Raw genomic sequence first — 15,505 nt, 5'->3', positions numbered from 1 at the left:
TCACTTTTGGTTTCTCTTAATTCTTTTCGTAGTTTCTATAAAATATGTTTGCTCTATATATATTTATTCACATTAAATTTATTGCATACATACCTCAGATTATCCCAAAATGGCTTCAGTTGCAGAACGGCAAACGGAATTCTTCATAACATGTATATTGTTGCGTCTTCATTCGATTTGTGAGAGTGCTAACATTTCGGATAAATCAAATAAAAACTTTCTACTTGCGTCTAATTTAGTGTAGTTATTATTTTCTTTGCCTATAATAAAACTTGCTAACGCCATCACATCCACAATATTATAAAAAAAGGCAAGAGTCCATCTCTTTGTCTTCCTTTTTCTAGTGTATCGGGTTAGCATTTGGTCCATAGCATCAACACTAGGGCAGGTCGATTAAAAAATCGCTCATTGCTCTGTGAAAATCGTATTCTAGGGATCAAAATAAGAAACTTTGCCGAAGGAACCATACCTCTAAAACGAATTCTGATGTCCCCCCCTTTGGGTCGAACTTTTGGGTAGGGGCAATTTCAATTATACCTGCTGTGTCTTGTGGTGGCTTAAAAAAAACAACACAAGCAATTTTACGATCTGCAATTGTGTCACAGTGATACCTTCATTTTTTAAAACGGTTGAATAAAAAACCCACACAACTATGTTTACGACATGCAAATGCATCACAATGATGCCTTGGTTTTAAAAGGGGGTTGTAAAAACGCTAATTTCTAATAATTTTTTTGAATTTCTTTTCTATTACTAAGTTAAATTCATTTTTTCATTTACATATGTTCTGACTAAATAAATTTCTAAAGAGAAAGATAAACTCCAAAAAGAAAAAACATAGGCATTTCAAAGTGGGATTTTTCAAAATTTGCCCCTACCACCCAAAGGGGGGGACATCAGAATTCGTTTTAGAGGTATGGTTCCTTTGGTAAAGTTTCATATTTTGATCCCTGGAATATGATTTTCACAGAGCAATGGGCGATTTTTTTGCCTCCCCACAAATTGACCCGGCCTAAACAACACCCACTTTATTTTTGTTATAATACATTATCGCTGCTTGTTTTTGCTTGGCTCCTTCAACTTCCTTATCGTAATGCACCGTTTATAGCAATATCACTGCTCTATTTTTCTTAGGAACGTATGAACAAATGGCAATGTTGTCTTTGTGGAATCCAAACTCAGAGGAAAGAACTGCCCTATTCTTCTGTTTTTTCATTTCAGGTGGGATGCATGCTTTATTGTTTCCAACGTAGGGCAACCCCAAGCTCATTAGACGCTTACATAAATTGAAACTAGAAAATAAGTTATCGGCAACCACTGTGCGCCCTGATATTTCATATTTTGAAACCAAACGTATTAGCTCATTTTCCCCTTGGTTTTTTGCTCTTTCCTCATTGGCTACTTTTTCAGTATAAATATTTCCAATCAAAGGATAATGAGTTTTTGCGTCACATGCCCACCATACTTTTATACCGTACTTAGCCGGTTTTGAAGGTATGTATTGAGTAAATTTTGTTCTTCCTCGAAAAGGAAAGAGTTGCTCGTCAACAGTTATGTCACTATACGGACGAAAATTCCTTTGAAAGTTCCACATATCTCGTATAGGTGCAGCTTTATCATTTTCTGAGCGAAAGGATCTAGTGCGCCCGTCATCGAATCGTATATAACGGGATATTGTCAAAAAACGATGGTAAGACATTGTTGCTTTGAAAATCGGCAATTGATTCGTTTTCCATAAAACCGACTCCGCCTGGTTATTCCTATTGCTGACTGCTGCTGCAATAAGTATGCCAAGAAAACCTCTCAGCTCTGGTTCTGTACGACTTTGCCATTCTTTCAATTTGGTAGAATTTTTCAAGTTCCATTCATTTGTGTTTTGCATACCGTATTTGCTTGTTTCACTTATTATAATGTATGATATGTTTGGTGTAAAAAACTCATCAAGTACTTCAATATGTGAAGTCGATTTGACAGTCTATCCACCGGAAGAACGTAGTACATTATGGGAGCGAATACGACCACTTTGCGGCGCTTTCTTACTCCAAACGGTCCTATACTTACCAAAAAAGTCGTTACTTGTCAGTATTCAATTCATCGTCGCTATATGAGCTGCTATATTCTTCAGCGACTTGAATTTCATGCTCAGCTTCAGTACCTGAAGCTTCAAATTCCGACTCATTTTCCACTTCTGAGGCATAATCATTACCGTCATTATCATTATCGTTTTCAATTTCCTCGGCCAAAGAATTTGCAACCAATTCATAAAAATTGGGATCACTATGTGGCACATAGTTTACTCATTTTTACTAAATAAATACACGTTTTCACTGATAACACCGATAATTCTTTACTTGAACGCGAACACGAGTTTATTATTCCAAATGACATGTGCAACGAGAGAAAACAAAAATATATTGGATAACGGGACTTCAAATTCAAAACAGCAAAGCGAGCCACGCACAAACTGAAAATAAAGTTGTCCGTTGCACACGAACGTATTTAAACACTACGCTACTTACTTATGGGTTTGGCCAGACCCATCAGTAGTCAATATGACTTTGTCACTGAAAAATTTAATTTAATAGCTATTTACAAATGTTTATATATATATATATATGTATGAACAAAACTATGTTAAAATACATAACGAAGGATATCAAGAAGCGTTAAAACATAAACTCATCTCCTGGCATAGAAATAGTGAATTAAAGTTCAAAAAGGTCTGGCTGGACCCGTCAGTACAATGAGGGTTAAAAAAACGCCCACTTTTATATAAAAGATTTTTAAAAGGGTCGTAGACGAAAAAAGTAAGCTATATCTTAGCGAAAAAAGCTTTGTGTCAATAGAATTTTACTTTCTAAATTGAATTTTAACATTAAATTGGAAAACACTAAAATATTTGAAATTGGGAGTGGCACCGGCCCTTTTATGACTAAGCAATTTTCTATGTTTCGGGAGCCATTACTCGAAGAAAAATTAACATATCGTAATGAAATTGTGTACACATATTTTCCTTATAGCAGAAAATATTTCTAGTAAAAGTGCACGGGATCGATTGAAGACCACTGCAACTTAGATATAAAACAAGTTTAAAAGGGCTCGTAGACTAGAATAATAAGTTATAACTTAGCAAAAAATAGTTTTAAATCAATGACATTTCACTTATCAAGTTTTATTGTATGAGGAAATGGGGAGACATTTTTTTTAAACGGACGGTGCCACGTGTTATATAGAAAAGTAATTTATCTGAAATGCAATGTACAATTGAAGCTCAAGCTGAGTATATAATGTTCGGTTACACCCGAACTTAGACACCTTTACTTATTAAATACAGAGCCCGTACCGTCTTATACGATTACTGATGAAAACACCAATTTCACACAAATTATAATATGAATCTGTCGAGCTTTTCGTGAAAATGTTGATACATACCTATGTACCTTATAAGTACTTGTAGGCCACCATTCGACGTATAATCTCAATCACCATTACAGTAATATAGCGCTTCAAAAATTTGAATTCGATCACGGATCGGGCTATGTTTATGAATAAAATTTTTCCTCTTAACCAAATATTGGTGTAGTGCTAAAAATAATTTAACAAGTCCTTTTCCTTAAAACTTACGGAGTTATTTCATTTGGTAGTTGGCTGAACTCGCCGTTCAGAGATTAAAATTTTTATCGCTTTACTGACGGAAACATTTTTGCAACGTATCAACCAAAATTGTGTTCTCTGAAAGCGCCCTTTGCAAATTCACAATGGTCATAATGCCTTTGCGAAAACATGTGCAAACGAAGCTCAGCTGTAAACAAATGAAACGTCAAAATTTAATTAGAAAACTGCAACCGGTTTGTGACCTTTTATGACCACACAACAAAAGTAAATCCAGAATCTCGATTAACCCGTGAAAAAGCAAACACAGTTTCATTGAACTCAACGCCAACACATGACAAGGACGCCATTTTTACGGTTACTTGACAACATCGACTGCCACTGGAATATTAACCATTTTTCAAGGAAAACATATGTACACTTCTCTAAAGCAAAACCTACAAGCATTAAAAAAACGACCATGTCTCTAAATGAAGCTAAACGCATTGCTGCCCAACGTGCTGTCGATGAATGGGTGAAAACAAACACTGCCGTAGGAATTGGTAGCGGATCAACAGTGGTGTTTGCTGTGGAACGTCTAGCCGAGCGCGTACGCAAGGAAGGTTTAAATGTGATCTGTGTACCAACTAGTTTTCAAGCGCGTCAATTAGTTGTAGAGCATAAACTGACGCTCGGTGACCTTGATCGAAATCCAAAATTATACGTTGCTATTGATGGCGCTGATGAAGTTGATCGTAACATGGTGTTGATTAAAGGTGGTGGTGGTTGTTTGCTGCAGGAAAAAATCGTTGCATCGTGTGCCGAAAATCTGGTAATAATAGCAGATTACACAAAAAACTCAGAAAATTTAGGTCAACAATATAAAAAAGGAATACCCATCGAAGTGGTGCCAATGGCATATGTACCGATTCGAGAACGCATTGCAGCTAAATATGGTGGCGAATTGAAATTGCGTATGGCTATAGCAAAAGCTGGACCATGTGTAACAGATAATGGTAATTTTATATTGGACTGGCATTTTCCACAGAAGTACGAGTGTGATTGGACAAAGGTGAATATTGATCTACTGCAAATACCTGGCGTTGTTGAAACTGGTTTATTTGTGAATATGGCGACCAAAGCATATTTCGGCATGGCTGATGGCAGCGTTAAAACTCAGGAAAAGTAGCATAATACGAAGATACAATATGTAATCTCAGCACTCAGAGGCTACGGATTTATAACGCATTATTAGTTCTTAGTTATTAGTATTAGATAGTGATAACAAAGTTGTGTAAGTTTCGTTTTTCTTTTGTATTTGCTTTACAAATATAATAATCAATTAACCGCCTTTATTCCTAATCAAAAAAATTGCTCAGCGGTAACAGTCCATTTTGTTCATAAATTCTTGCTTCGCACATATGTACATACGTAAATTGTATTTTACAATTGAAATAATAAGTAGAAAGATAGCTTTAAAAGCTTTTCTTACTTCGGGTGGGCAATAAACTATCTTTTGCATAGTTAAAAAGCGAGAGCAAGCCTTGCTTTTTTCCACGGGTAAAGTAATTTGTCACAACATCTTGGCTTCCTACAAACATCCAAACTCGTTAGAACATGAAAAAATTACTCGATATTAAAATTAACGTACCCATGCTGTCGTTAATGGTCGTCGGCAAAACATTGTCATTTGCGCTGAGTGACACGAAAAGTGCGAAGGGCACCATCCAGAGGCATATCGTAAAATATGCAAGAACCTTAAACAACAAAAATTACATCTATGTAAGTTTTAAAATTTAAAAGCTATTCCATGTATACCTGTACAAATGGATAGTAAATGCTTGTGAAAAACTGAAACGCTAATATATGATTTATAATCAGAAAGATCGCTGCACCAATGAATGGCACAGACAAGAACCGTATAAATGGAAAGTTGGTCATAATTATTCCATGAAATATTTGCGCAGCAAAACCACACAAAATCATACTCCACGGCAGATCATCAAAGAACATAAACATTATATAAACAAATACGGTGGTACTAATCATGAGTGTAATAAGTTTTCGTGCTGTTTGGGTGTACTCCTCCACCAGCTCAGCAATGTAGTAGAGGCCCGCCGCTGTTAAAGAGACAACAAATTAAGCGGAATGAAAGTTGTTGGACTATTCATCTTGTGCTTACCAATTGATATCGTAATGAAAACTATGTGTATCACTGTCGATACCCAACTTAGTATGTAGAGAAAGGACATGTTGTTGCACTATTGTTTATATGTGTTTAATTTATTGCTGCGCTACTGCTTCCCAAACGACAAATTTTCATTTGTTTACCCCAAAGAAAACATTAAAATAAAACGTCAAATTTTAGGATCAGAAATCAGCTGGGAATGGCTTTACCAAAAAGTAGAGCCAATTAAAATCGTACTACCAGACCAAAACGAGCCTAAAGAAAATGGCGCGCATAATCAAAGTCAAAATAAAATAGGTTTTAAATTTAGTTTCAGCTTTTTTGACAGAAAGCTCACAGAAAATTATGTCAAAAAGCTGCAACTAAATTTAAAATCTATTTTATTTTGACTATGATTACGCGCCAATAGATTTTATTTTTCTCATTCAAAAATATCGAGAGGTGTGAAACGACGCGTAATGACATCAGTATTAATTAAGGAATTAATTAAGGGATTCAAGGGGTTGTGTAGCGCAATATATAGCTTCTCCAACCCAATTGTCAACCTCACCTTCGAGCGGCGAATCCCGTTTCACTAACAGACGAGGCTCTGGCGACCCCAAGCTCCTCATGGAACTTGGGGGTGGGGAGGGAGGGATGGCCTGAAGGTTTAATGTGGCCATATAAATCGTTCCCGAGATGGTCGGGCCAGTACCTTAATGGTACTGTGTTACCGGAGCGTATCGGATCTGTATCCGACAAAGGACCATCACATCGATAACACTCCCCAAAGCCTTCGGGGAGTAACTAATCGCTACAACAACAACAACAACATCAGTATTAATAATCCGAAACCGGAAAAGAAAAATTTTAACTCGTTCAAAAGATATTAACGAAAACCCGAAAGAAGAAACGCGGGTCCCTCCGAAACCGGGGGTGAAATCCATAGTATTTTTGCGCAGAACACTTTTCTGCGTTGGTGGCCTTCGGCCGCGCTTATAAAAAATAACCCTGGGCTACGCCATGCCAAGTACGGGTGTGTGGTACAAACGTGGCTACCGCCACGGTGATGTCCTTCTGCGTTCACAATTTTTTTTGTGGGTAAAAATTACAACAACCACATGAAAATCGCCTACTTCAACATACATGAAATATCTTCGGTTTCGGATTATTGTTGTTGAGATTAATATGCGTCTTTTGATCTCGCGTCTTTTGGTTATTCTATAAGACAGCATGCCACTGCTAATACGCGCTCAAAAATATTGAGGTGTCAAAAGACGCGTATTGATCTCGACAACAATAATCCGAAGGCGGAAAAGAAATATTTAAGCTCGTTCTCTGCATTGGCAGCCTTCGGCCGCGCTTATAAAAAATTACCCTGCGTTGGGTCCAACACCGGTTTGGAGACCAAAACTACATCCGCGCAAAACACCTATATTCACAATTTTTTTTGTGGGTACTACAACAACTACATGAAAATTATCAATTTCTGTTCAAATATCTCTTGACATACCGAAAATATTTCTTTTCCACTTTCGGATTATTGTTGTCGAGATCAATACGCGTCTTTTGACACCTTAATATTTTTGAGCGCGTATTAGCAGTGGCATGCTGTCGTATAGAACTACCGAAATATATTTCCACAACACACAAGCTTGTTGTTGTTGTAATAACAGTGAACACACAGTTTTGTGTTTTTGCACCAGTCCACTCGCCTAACATTTGCTATGTTTTTTTTTTACATCTACAGACGTTTACGCTTAAACTTTATATGGACTGCTAAGCATCAAACTTTAAATACACCTCTAAATAAAACTCGGCTATTAACACCCACATTTTGACAATCTGAACACAGGTGTGTTGTTGCTGTAGAAAAAAGCAAACCATATAGTTGATACATGAGCTTACTGCATGGCTTAGGCCGGGTTTTTCAGTGCGGGTTTAAACTCCAGTTAAAGTTGACTAGAGTTTAACCCTGCCACTTCGGTCGCTTTTAAGGGGCCAACTAAACTTCCTTAACCCTAACGCCATAGTCGTAACCATACCCATGCCCATAACCATCTCCAATGTGATCGATTAATGGTGCCTTAACCTAAACAAACATATTCCACCACCACCAAATTACAAACATATTCCACAAAAAATAAGTCCCTAAGTCATAACGTATCCAAAACAATGAATAAAATCTACAAAAAGCCAACCAATTAGATTTTGGTTTACCGTCGTAACGATAAACAGCTGATTACGATAGGGATACGATTACAGCGATACGACAAACGGCACCAATGACTGCAGCTATACTCCCGCTTTACCTGACAAATTTGCACGTTTCTCTTTTATGTCATGCTTCCAATTAGAAATATTACTTTTGAGGTAGTACTCTGTATATGAAAAAAGAAATCGGCATCTCTAAAATTTGTTCATAACTACCGATTATCCAAGGGAAACATTTATAATGGAAATTTAGTTATTTAATCAACGATTAGGAGTTACGTATGAAATGAAGATAATTTGTTATGTTTGAGTTCCCAGCGTGTAGTAGCCATATAGAAGTATAACACATCGACTGCAAAATGGAATATCGCCCTATCCCAGGTGCTGCTTTAACCTTCCTATACTCGCGCCAATTATTGTAACATCTGTACTCGCGCCCGGTCGCACAGACCGATAGTTGACACCCCCTACAATACATACTTACATACTTTTTTTTTTTAATATTTAATTATTTTAAAATTTAGGGCATAATGAAACAAAATGGTGCGCATAGTACTTCATTTATTAATTATTTTACAGACTTTCAGTCTAACAGAAATCAGTCTTCAAATTTGAGATATTTTTCTTTAGTAATAGGAAAACAAAAATAAAATTTGAAATTCATCTTAAAAAGAAATAAACCTTTTAATAATATTAAAATACATATCAAAGTATATATTTATCTATGTTTGGCTCAGTTTTGAGCCTCACCATAACAATAAGGGCATACTCGCGTCAGTCTCACGGACCGATTGGCTCCAAATGCTACAACACGTACGCTTCACACGAACGCACAGTGTGCGCTAAAACGAAGTAAGTCACCAATCCGACAGCTAGCATAGAGCTCGGCTTCTCCAGATCTTCGTGCTTAAAAATGATTACGAATATGTGTTCCGTCGGTCTCAGAGACCAATGCGCAAGTATTGGAAGATTAAGAAAAGAAGGTGAAAAATTGTATCCATAGCCATGTGAATCCTTTCGGAATTCGGTTAAAGAATTATTCCGTATATTTTAGCATGAGTTTCTAAAACACCTCAGCCAATGTCAAAATGTATTGAGTTCAGATAGGGCGTTCTTCAACCAAATTCTCAGATAATTATTAAAAAAAAAACATTATTAAAAAAAATAAAAGTAATATATATACTTATATATAATTAATATATATTCATTATAGGTTTGATGGTTAAGGTTATTTTATGTCATATAAGGGTTTTTCAGTTAAAGTATGTATCTTTGAATTTTTTGTGTTCTTTTATAGAAAGATATGCATTTGATTTGTATGCCGCTCACTTTTGAGATCATCAAACAACTTTCCATTGGAGGATTTAATATGCACGCGCTGCAAATTTTAAAATAACATCAATTATCTACATTTTGAATATCTTGTGCTCATGTCATGTTTGCATATTGTTTGCGTATATACTGTCAGGGGTGGGTGTTCCCCGCGTTGGGCTGACAGGTCGGTTTCTTCCCCGCAAAAATTAGGTGGACCGCTCTTGGGTGTGCCCATGAAGTATCAGATATGCCGGGATGCTGCCGATCAAACCCACGTATACAGATTAGGAGCTTTCTCAAAGGGAATATTCCCATGGAGTGCAAAAGATTCTCATTTAAAGTATCATAATCAATTGATAAGACCTGTAGTGATCTACACTTTTGCCATAAGGAAGTTTCGATGGTAAATATAGGGTAATACTAGGGTCAAATTTTATTGAAGCCAATGTCAGTTGCTGCAATGTTTCTGGTTTGTTTAGAGCTTTGAAAACTTCTAAGCCATAATAGGTTAAAGCTTCGATTGCACCCAAATCTAAGATCAGGCATGGAAACTTTTTGCGATCTAAAAAACATCTTCCATGGCTCCACAAAACATTGTTCAATATCGATAAGATTATCTTCGCTTATATCGCCTGGTGGGACTAAGCTGACACTGTTAGTGTAAAAATGGAGCCCCTGCAAATTATCACAACGTGCAATCCTATAGAGATTACGTTTTATTTGTTTTGATATAAAAAAAAAACATTAAGAAAATCAAAAATTAGTGTAACTTCACTTGCCAGATTACAAAACGTTTGACAAAAAAATGTGCACTGTCGATCATTGTTTATATGCAATTTAAACTTGAAATTGTTGAAAAACCTCTTTTGGAAAGCACCCCACGCCAATGACGACATGTCTGCGATGCATTTAATCGATCCCGTGGCTCGAGATATTCATGAATATTACCCAAGATGAGAGTGGGCAGCTGTTCCTTGCTTAAATCGTGGTATTGTGTTTTTTTTACTTGGTTTGTTTTGATTGTGTGCTCAAATGTCAAAATGATGGCGGACAACAAAACAAACAGAACTTAACGAAAGATAGAGCTTTTGATAGAGTTGCCGGACGTAGCATAAAGAATGGTTAGAGACAGATTGCAGCAACAAAAAAATTGCTGCACTGGAATCGCCAACGATTAGCGGATAAGGAATAGAGTGATTAACGTTAGGCGAGTAGGGCGAAGAAAGAAGATATAAAAGGGGGTGACACAGGTTAAAACTAAGACAGTTTGAAGTGTTAAAGTTCTGGCATACGACTGCCTCCGCGCCACTGTGCTATAAAGTTTTTTTTTAATTGTGAAACCTGTGTTGTGCGTTGTTTTTAAATAACTAATTTAAAAAAATAAATTTTTGTGGTTCCGGAGAACAAGGAGGTTCCGGCAAGGAGACGAGGATCGGAGTTCCAGGGCAGCGGATTAAAGGTGAGCCGAGTTAGGTAGCTTAGAGAAGTAGGAGTATGTGCGTATATATGTGGATACATATATGAGTACATATAGGTGAATGTAGGGGTAATAGTTATTTTATAATAATTTCTTTTGCTTAGATGGGGGTAATTGGTAAATTTTTGTGTGCATAAATTTTGTTTATAGTTTTGTCGCGGTTTTAAGCGAAATTTTTGCGTAAAAAGTTAAAATAATTTTTATCCAAGAAAAGTTGTATGCCTGTAGCCTGTAGATTCAAATCGTCCTGCGTGTGATAGATTTTTTCTTATTTGAATCTTTAATCTCCTGAAAATTTATTGTAATTATTAGTAATTTATTTATTAGCTAAATTAAAAGCTCTGGTGGGTAGTTAAATTAAATAAACAGGTATACTGTAGATAGGACGTTGGGAATAATTGGGTTAAAATTTTGATATGCGCACATATCGGTACGTACATATATACGCACGTAGGAAGTTAGTTACTGTAATTTACGAAATCCTGAAATTTTAACTAAATCCTGTGTGTCATAGGAAAGAGGATTAGTGGCGATTTAGGAAAAGTGACTGGAGTGAGAATTGTGGTGGCGTAAAACGAACAGTGCGGCGACGTGTAAGTCCCAAAATAAATATTTTTTTGAAGTAATCGGTTTTGTGATAAAATCTTATTGTGTTGTAGTGTGCCCGGAAATTTTGGCGTGGAGGGATTAGGCACAACTCGCCGTAAGTCTTTAGTTCCAAATTATCTTTTTTATGTATATACGTATGTCCAGTTATCTAATTTTGATGCACCCGATGAGAACAACAACAAAATAGGGAGACTGGGGAAGACGTCCCGTTTATATACATATGCGTGGTTACATACACATTTTTGTTTAATGCGCTAAGGTAGGAGAATACCGTTAATGGTGGGCTTCGTGATTATGCCAGAAAACCAAAGCGATCTTTGGTTTTAACAATCTTTCGGAGCACCTATTTTGTTATGTGGTGTACACTCGACACAGAGATCAAAATTTGAATTTTTCTACATATACCATTTTGCTGTAGTAGCCGATCATCAAAATCGAAAACTAATAATTTCGTGCATATCCAGTTTCCCGTAAGACTCCAATACAAGGCACAAAGGCCAGTAAGAAGCAGCACAAAATCACCCAAGAAGTGGTTTCGGATTTTACATATATTTACTCCTTATATGCATATATAAATTTTGTAGTTTTAATTTTTTTTTGTGTTTTTACGTTTTTTTTTGTTGCGTACACGCATGCACACACGCATATATCAAAAAAAAAAATTATTAAATTTTTCTAAATTTTCATGATATACATATTTTTGGTACAATTAAGATTTTTTTTTGTACATTTTGTACACACCCTATTGAGGGTATGGTAACGAACCAAAAGCTTTTTATGTTTGTTTTATAGTGTGCGGGTTGTTGGACTTGCCAATTAAAGTGTAGCTATCTGCGTGTTTGCAAGCGAGCAAAGCAGTCACATTAGAGTGACCAATTTTCTTGTTTTTTGTTAAGCTGAAATTAATTGTTAAGAAAGTTATTGTGATCAGGTTAGGTGTATTGTATCGTTGTCCTATATATGGTAAGCGATTCTGCCCATAAGTAACATTAATATCGAACATTTTTTTTTGAGAAATTCTTAAAATCTCATACATATTTACCTACATAGGTAGGGGTAAAACCAACTAAGAGAGCTCGATTAGGTAGGATCCATTACCCTTAACCGAGTAAAATCTTAAAATTAAATTTTTTTTGTCCTCGTTTTTTTTTATTGTGTTGAATGATTGGCAGGACGTTTCATCATAGTGAAACATTTTTTTTTTGTTTAGCCTAAATAATAAGACTAGATTTTTTTCATTATGATTCATTGTAATTCTTTTTATGATTTCAATATATTTTGAGTTTGTTGTTAAGAGTTGAAATGCGGAGTTAAGCACTTTTTGGGCGGGAGGTGAAGATGGCGTGGTGAAGAGGTAAGTGGAGGGGACGGAGCATGACTAGAGGGAGACCGCTAAAGTTAGGGTGCATGAAACGAGCGGTCCAAGGTAGGGCGGGCTTCCTGAGGTGAGATGTGTGTGAGGCTGATAGGATGGATGATGAAGGGAATAAATATGCGTCCGTACGACTCCTTGGTGTTAGGGTTGAGGACCACTGCCCCTCTTATACTGAGCTAGTCCGGGTACCCCAAGGAGCCAAACAATACGTGTACGTGACATATTTATATGGCGCCCAATCTAAAATACAAGAAATGTACATATATTCGCATAGTTATATGCAGGTATATTGTACATAAAATTATAAAGTAACATCAGCGCAACAAACAAAAACAAAAAAAAAAAATAAAAAGGTTTAAATTGGCGCCCATACAGCTTGTTTCAAAAAAAAAAAAAAAAAAAAAAACAATGAAACATTTTCATCTTTTTCGTTTTATTTTAAAAATTTATTTAAACCTTTTTGATTCATATCGTTCATCGAAAAAGGGTTTGATGACCGCTGTTAGCCGTGCGGCTTAGTTGGCTTACTTATAAAATTTTTTTTTGTAGTTTAATTGCACTAAGGCGTTAGGTGGTAGCACATCAATCCCCAAACAATAGCCAAACGGTGACATAGTTACCGAACATTAGGGTGACCTATCTGCACCGCCACAGTACAATGCAAAGATAATGTTCAAATTTCTTTTTTTTGGTATAACTTTTTTTACAGTTTTCTTTTTTGGATTAACAATGTAAATCAGTTTAGTTTCTATGTATGGAGACCGAAATTGAAAGTTTAAATTTTGATGTTCCACGCATACATACATACATACATATTTACATAGAGTAGTTAGTGGCCGCAACATTCGTTTGGATACAAAGGTTGTGAAGCATAACTTTTTTCTGGATATACGCATTTATATTTTTTTTATTATTAAATAGTCAGTCCGCACACGAACTCATACAGGAACGATAAACTATGCTCCAAACCCTCTGTTTGGAAAAACCTCTTCGGGAGTCATGCCATCTGCACTCCCGCAAATTAGCACATTGGTAGAGTTTGAAGTTACAATAAGGATTTGTTTTACACAAGCATATTTGAAGATTTGTGTAAAAAAATTGGAAATTACAATAAGGGAAATTTTTTTTAATTTGAAATTTTTTTTTATTTGAAAATAATTTGGCGCTTAACATATATGCATACATACTAGGTATTTTAGATGGTATACGAGTCTTTGAGTAAAATACAAGGGGGCCGAAAGACATTGAGTTTTGATTAATTTTTTTGTGTGATACACGGAAACTAATTTTTTTATGAATAGTACACCACCTGCATTAAACACCAGAGCCAAAAAGAAGATTGCAGCCATGGCATCTAATGATCCAAAAGGGAACGCATCGGTCGAACAGGATGCCTCGTTCATTGATTTATCGGAGCGTTTTGGAGGGACAAAGAGTAGTGGGGACAAAACGGGGGAAAACATTGAGAAAGATGGTGCCAGTAGTGCGACACCTACGGCAGGCAGTAAAACAGGGACGTTGCCCAAGCAGGACACAGGTGCACAGGTAACGCAGTCCGTGCTCTTACGGCCACCCTCGTTATCCTTCCCGCGCCCTCCACCGTTCCACAATTTTTCCAATCAGGCCACAGCCCAGCGACCTAGAACCCATCAGATGCGAGACGAAATAGCACCTATGATCAAGGAAATGATGGGTGAAGCGAAAGAGGCCCTTTTATGTGAAATGAGAACAAATTTGCAGGAAATAATGAATGGTCTGCGAAGCTCAAACGGCGAGATGGGAGCGGGTGGTAGAGGAAATAGAGCGCGTACTCCATACAAGCGAAGGAGGCACGATATCAGCAGTAAATCCATGGAGTCGCGGCGGTCGATTCCCCAAAATGAATTTGTCAGTGAAAATGTTAATCGCAACGGCAATAGCAATGTAATAAGAGATGTCAACAGGAACAACCGTAACCCTATGAGGCCTTCAGCGGGTAACGTGCCGGCGTTCACGGCGCAAGTACATCAGCGCCACATCCAAACAGCACAACCAGCGGGGCACAATTCGTACTCGGAAAGCGTCCCAATTGAAAATCAAGGTAGAAATTCGGGTATGAGACCTGAACTTAATATAGAAAAGTGGGGAATTAGTTTCCAAGGATTCCGAGATTCCATGACCATTGAAGATTTTTTGTTTAGATTGGAATATTTAAAGGAGAAGTACGGTTGTTCATGGGGAGATATTTTAAGGGATTTTCATCGTCTTCTGGGTGGCGAAGCACGCGAGTGGTACTGGTTGTACATTCGCACGAACCGAAATGTAGACTGGCCAACCTTGCAGTTTGCACTACAAAGGCAGTTCGCCTCCCAGTTGACAGATTTCGAACTGATGAGGGGGATAAATGAACGTAAGCAGAAACCCGGGGAAAGCATTGATGAATACTTCCATGCTATTGGCATACTACGATCTCGTTTAAGGAACCCCATACCCGAATATGAAATGGTTCGACTAGTGAAAGGAAACTTGCGGGAATCGTTGGCAAAATTGGTTTATCCCATCGCGGTATACTCTGTCGAGCAGCTTAGGATGGAATGTAAGGAGGTGGAAAGATGTTTCCCTCGACGAGACCGTGTGCAGCAAAGTGGATTCGCGCCTCGTGCTTATCAGGTGCATGAGATCACGCCCACACCGACACATGAGCAGGAATCTCCCAGAGATGAGGGTCAAGTGTCTGTGGAAGAGGTCCGCTATCAACGCGTAACGAAGCATCCACCAT

General features: G+C 37.1%; 2 protein-coding genes and 1 pseudogene across 2 annotated transcripts; 1 reads left to right on the top strand and 2 right to left on the bottom strand.

Annotated features, from left to right (window-relative positions):
* Positions 1–3,809: 3,809 nt before the first annotated feature.
* On the top strand, positions 3,810–4,935 carry Rpi (Ribose-5-phosphate isomerase). The gene has a single exon (XM_067777384.1). The coding sequence runs from the start codon at positions 3,947–3,949 to the stop codon at positions 4,778–4,780; it is 834 nt and encodes a 277-aa protein (XP_067633485.1). The 5' UTR covers positions 3,810–3,946; the 3' UTR covers positions 4,781–4,935.
* LOC137246277 (protein TEX261) lies at positions 4,893–5,938 on the bottom strand. Its single transcript, XM_067777386.1, has 4 exons — positions 5,774–5,938; positions 5,410–5,711; positions 5,243–5,348; positions 4,893–5,182 (listed from the first exon to the last, which is right to left on the bottom strand). The coding sequence occupies exons 1-4, from the start codon at positions 5,841–5,843 to the stop codon at positions 5,067–5,069; spliced, it is 594 nt and encodes a 197-aa protein (XP_067633487.1). The 5' UTR covers positions 5,844–5,938; the 3' UTR covers positions 4,893–5,066.
* Positions 5,939–9,091: 3,153 nt separating this feature from the next.
* Positions 9,092–13,992, bottom strand: LOC137245857 (uncharacterized; annotated as a pseudogene).
* Positions 13,993–15,505: the final 1,513 nt, after the last annotated feature.

Source organism: Eurosta solidaginis, chromosome 3 (assembly GCF_040869045.1).
Source record: "Eurosta solidaginis isolate ZX-2024a chromosome 3, ASM4086904v1, whole genome shotgun sequence".
Classification (NCBI taxonomy): Eukaryota; Metazoa; Arthropoda; class Insecta; order Diptera; family Tephritidae; genus Eurosta; species Eurosta solidaginis.
This window is presented reverse-complemented; position numbering and strand designations above follow the sequence as displayed.

What these genes read in the sequence shown, in the direction of transcription:
- Rpi (XM_067777384.1), top strand. Translation starts at nt 3,947, where the DNA reads ATGACAAGGACGCCATTTTTACGGTTACTTGACAACATCGACTGCCAC.
- LOC137246277 (XM_067777386.1), bottom strand. Translation starts at nt 5,843, where the DNA reads ATGTCCTTTCTCTACATACTAAGTTGGGTATCGACAGTGATACACATA. An exon ending in TTTCATTACGATATCAATTG is followed by an intron (nt 5,712 to 5,773) that starts GTAAGCACAAGA and finishes TCTCTTTAACAG; the next exon opens with CGGCGGGCCTCTACTACATT. An exon ending in GACCATTAACGACAGCATGG is followed by an intron (nt 5,183 to 5,242) that starts GTACGTTAATTT and finishes GGATGTTTGTAG; the next exon opens with GAAGCCAAGATGTTGTGACA.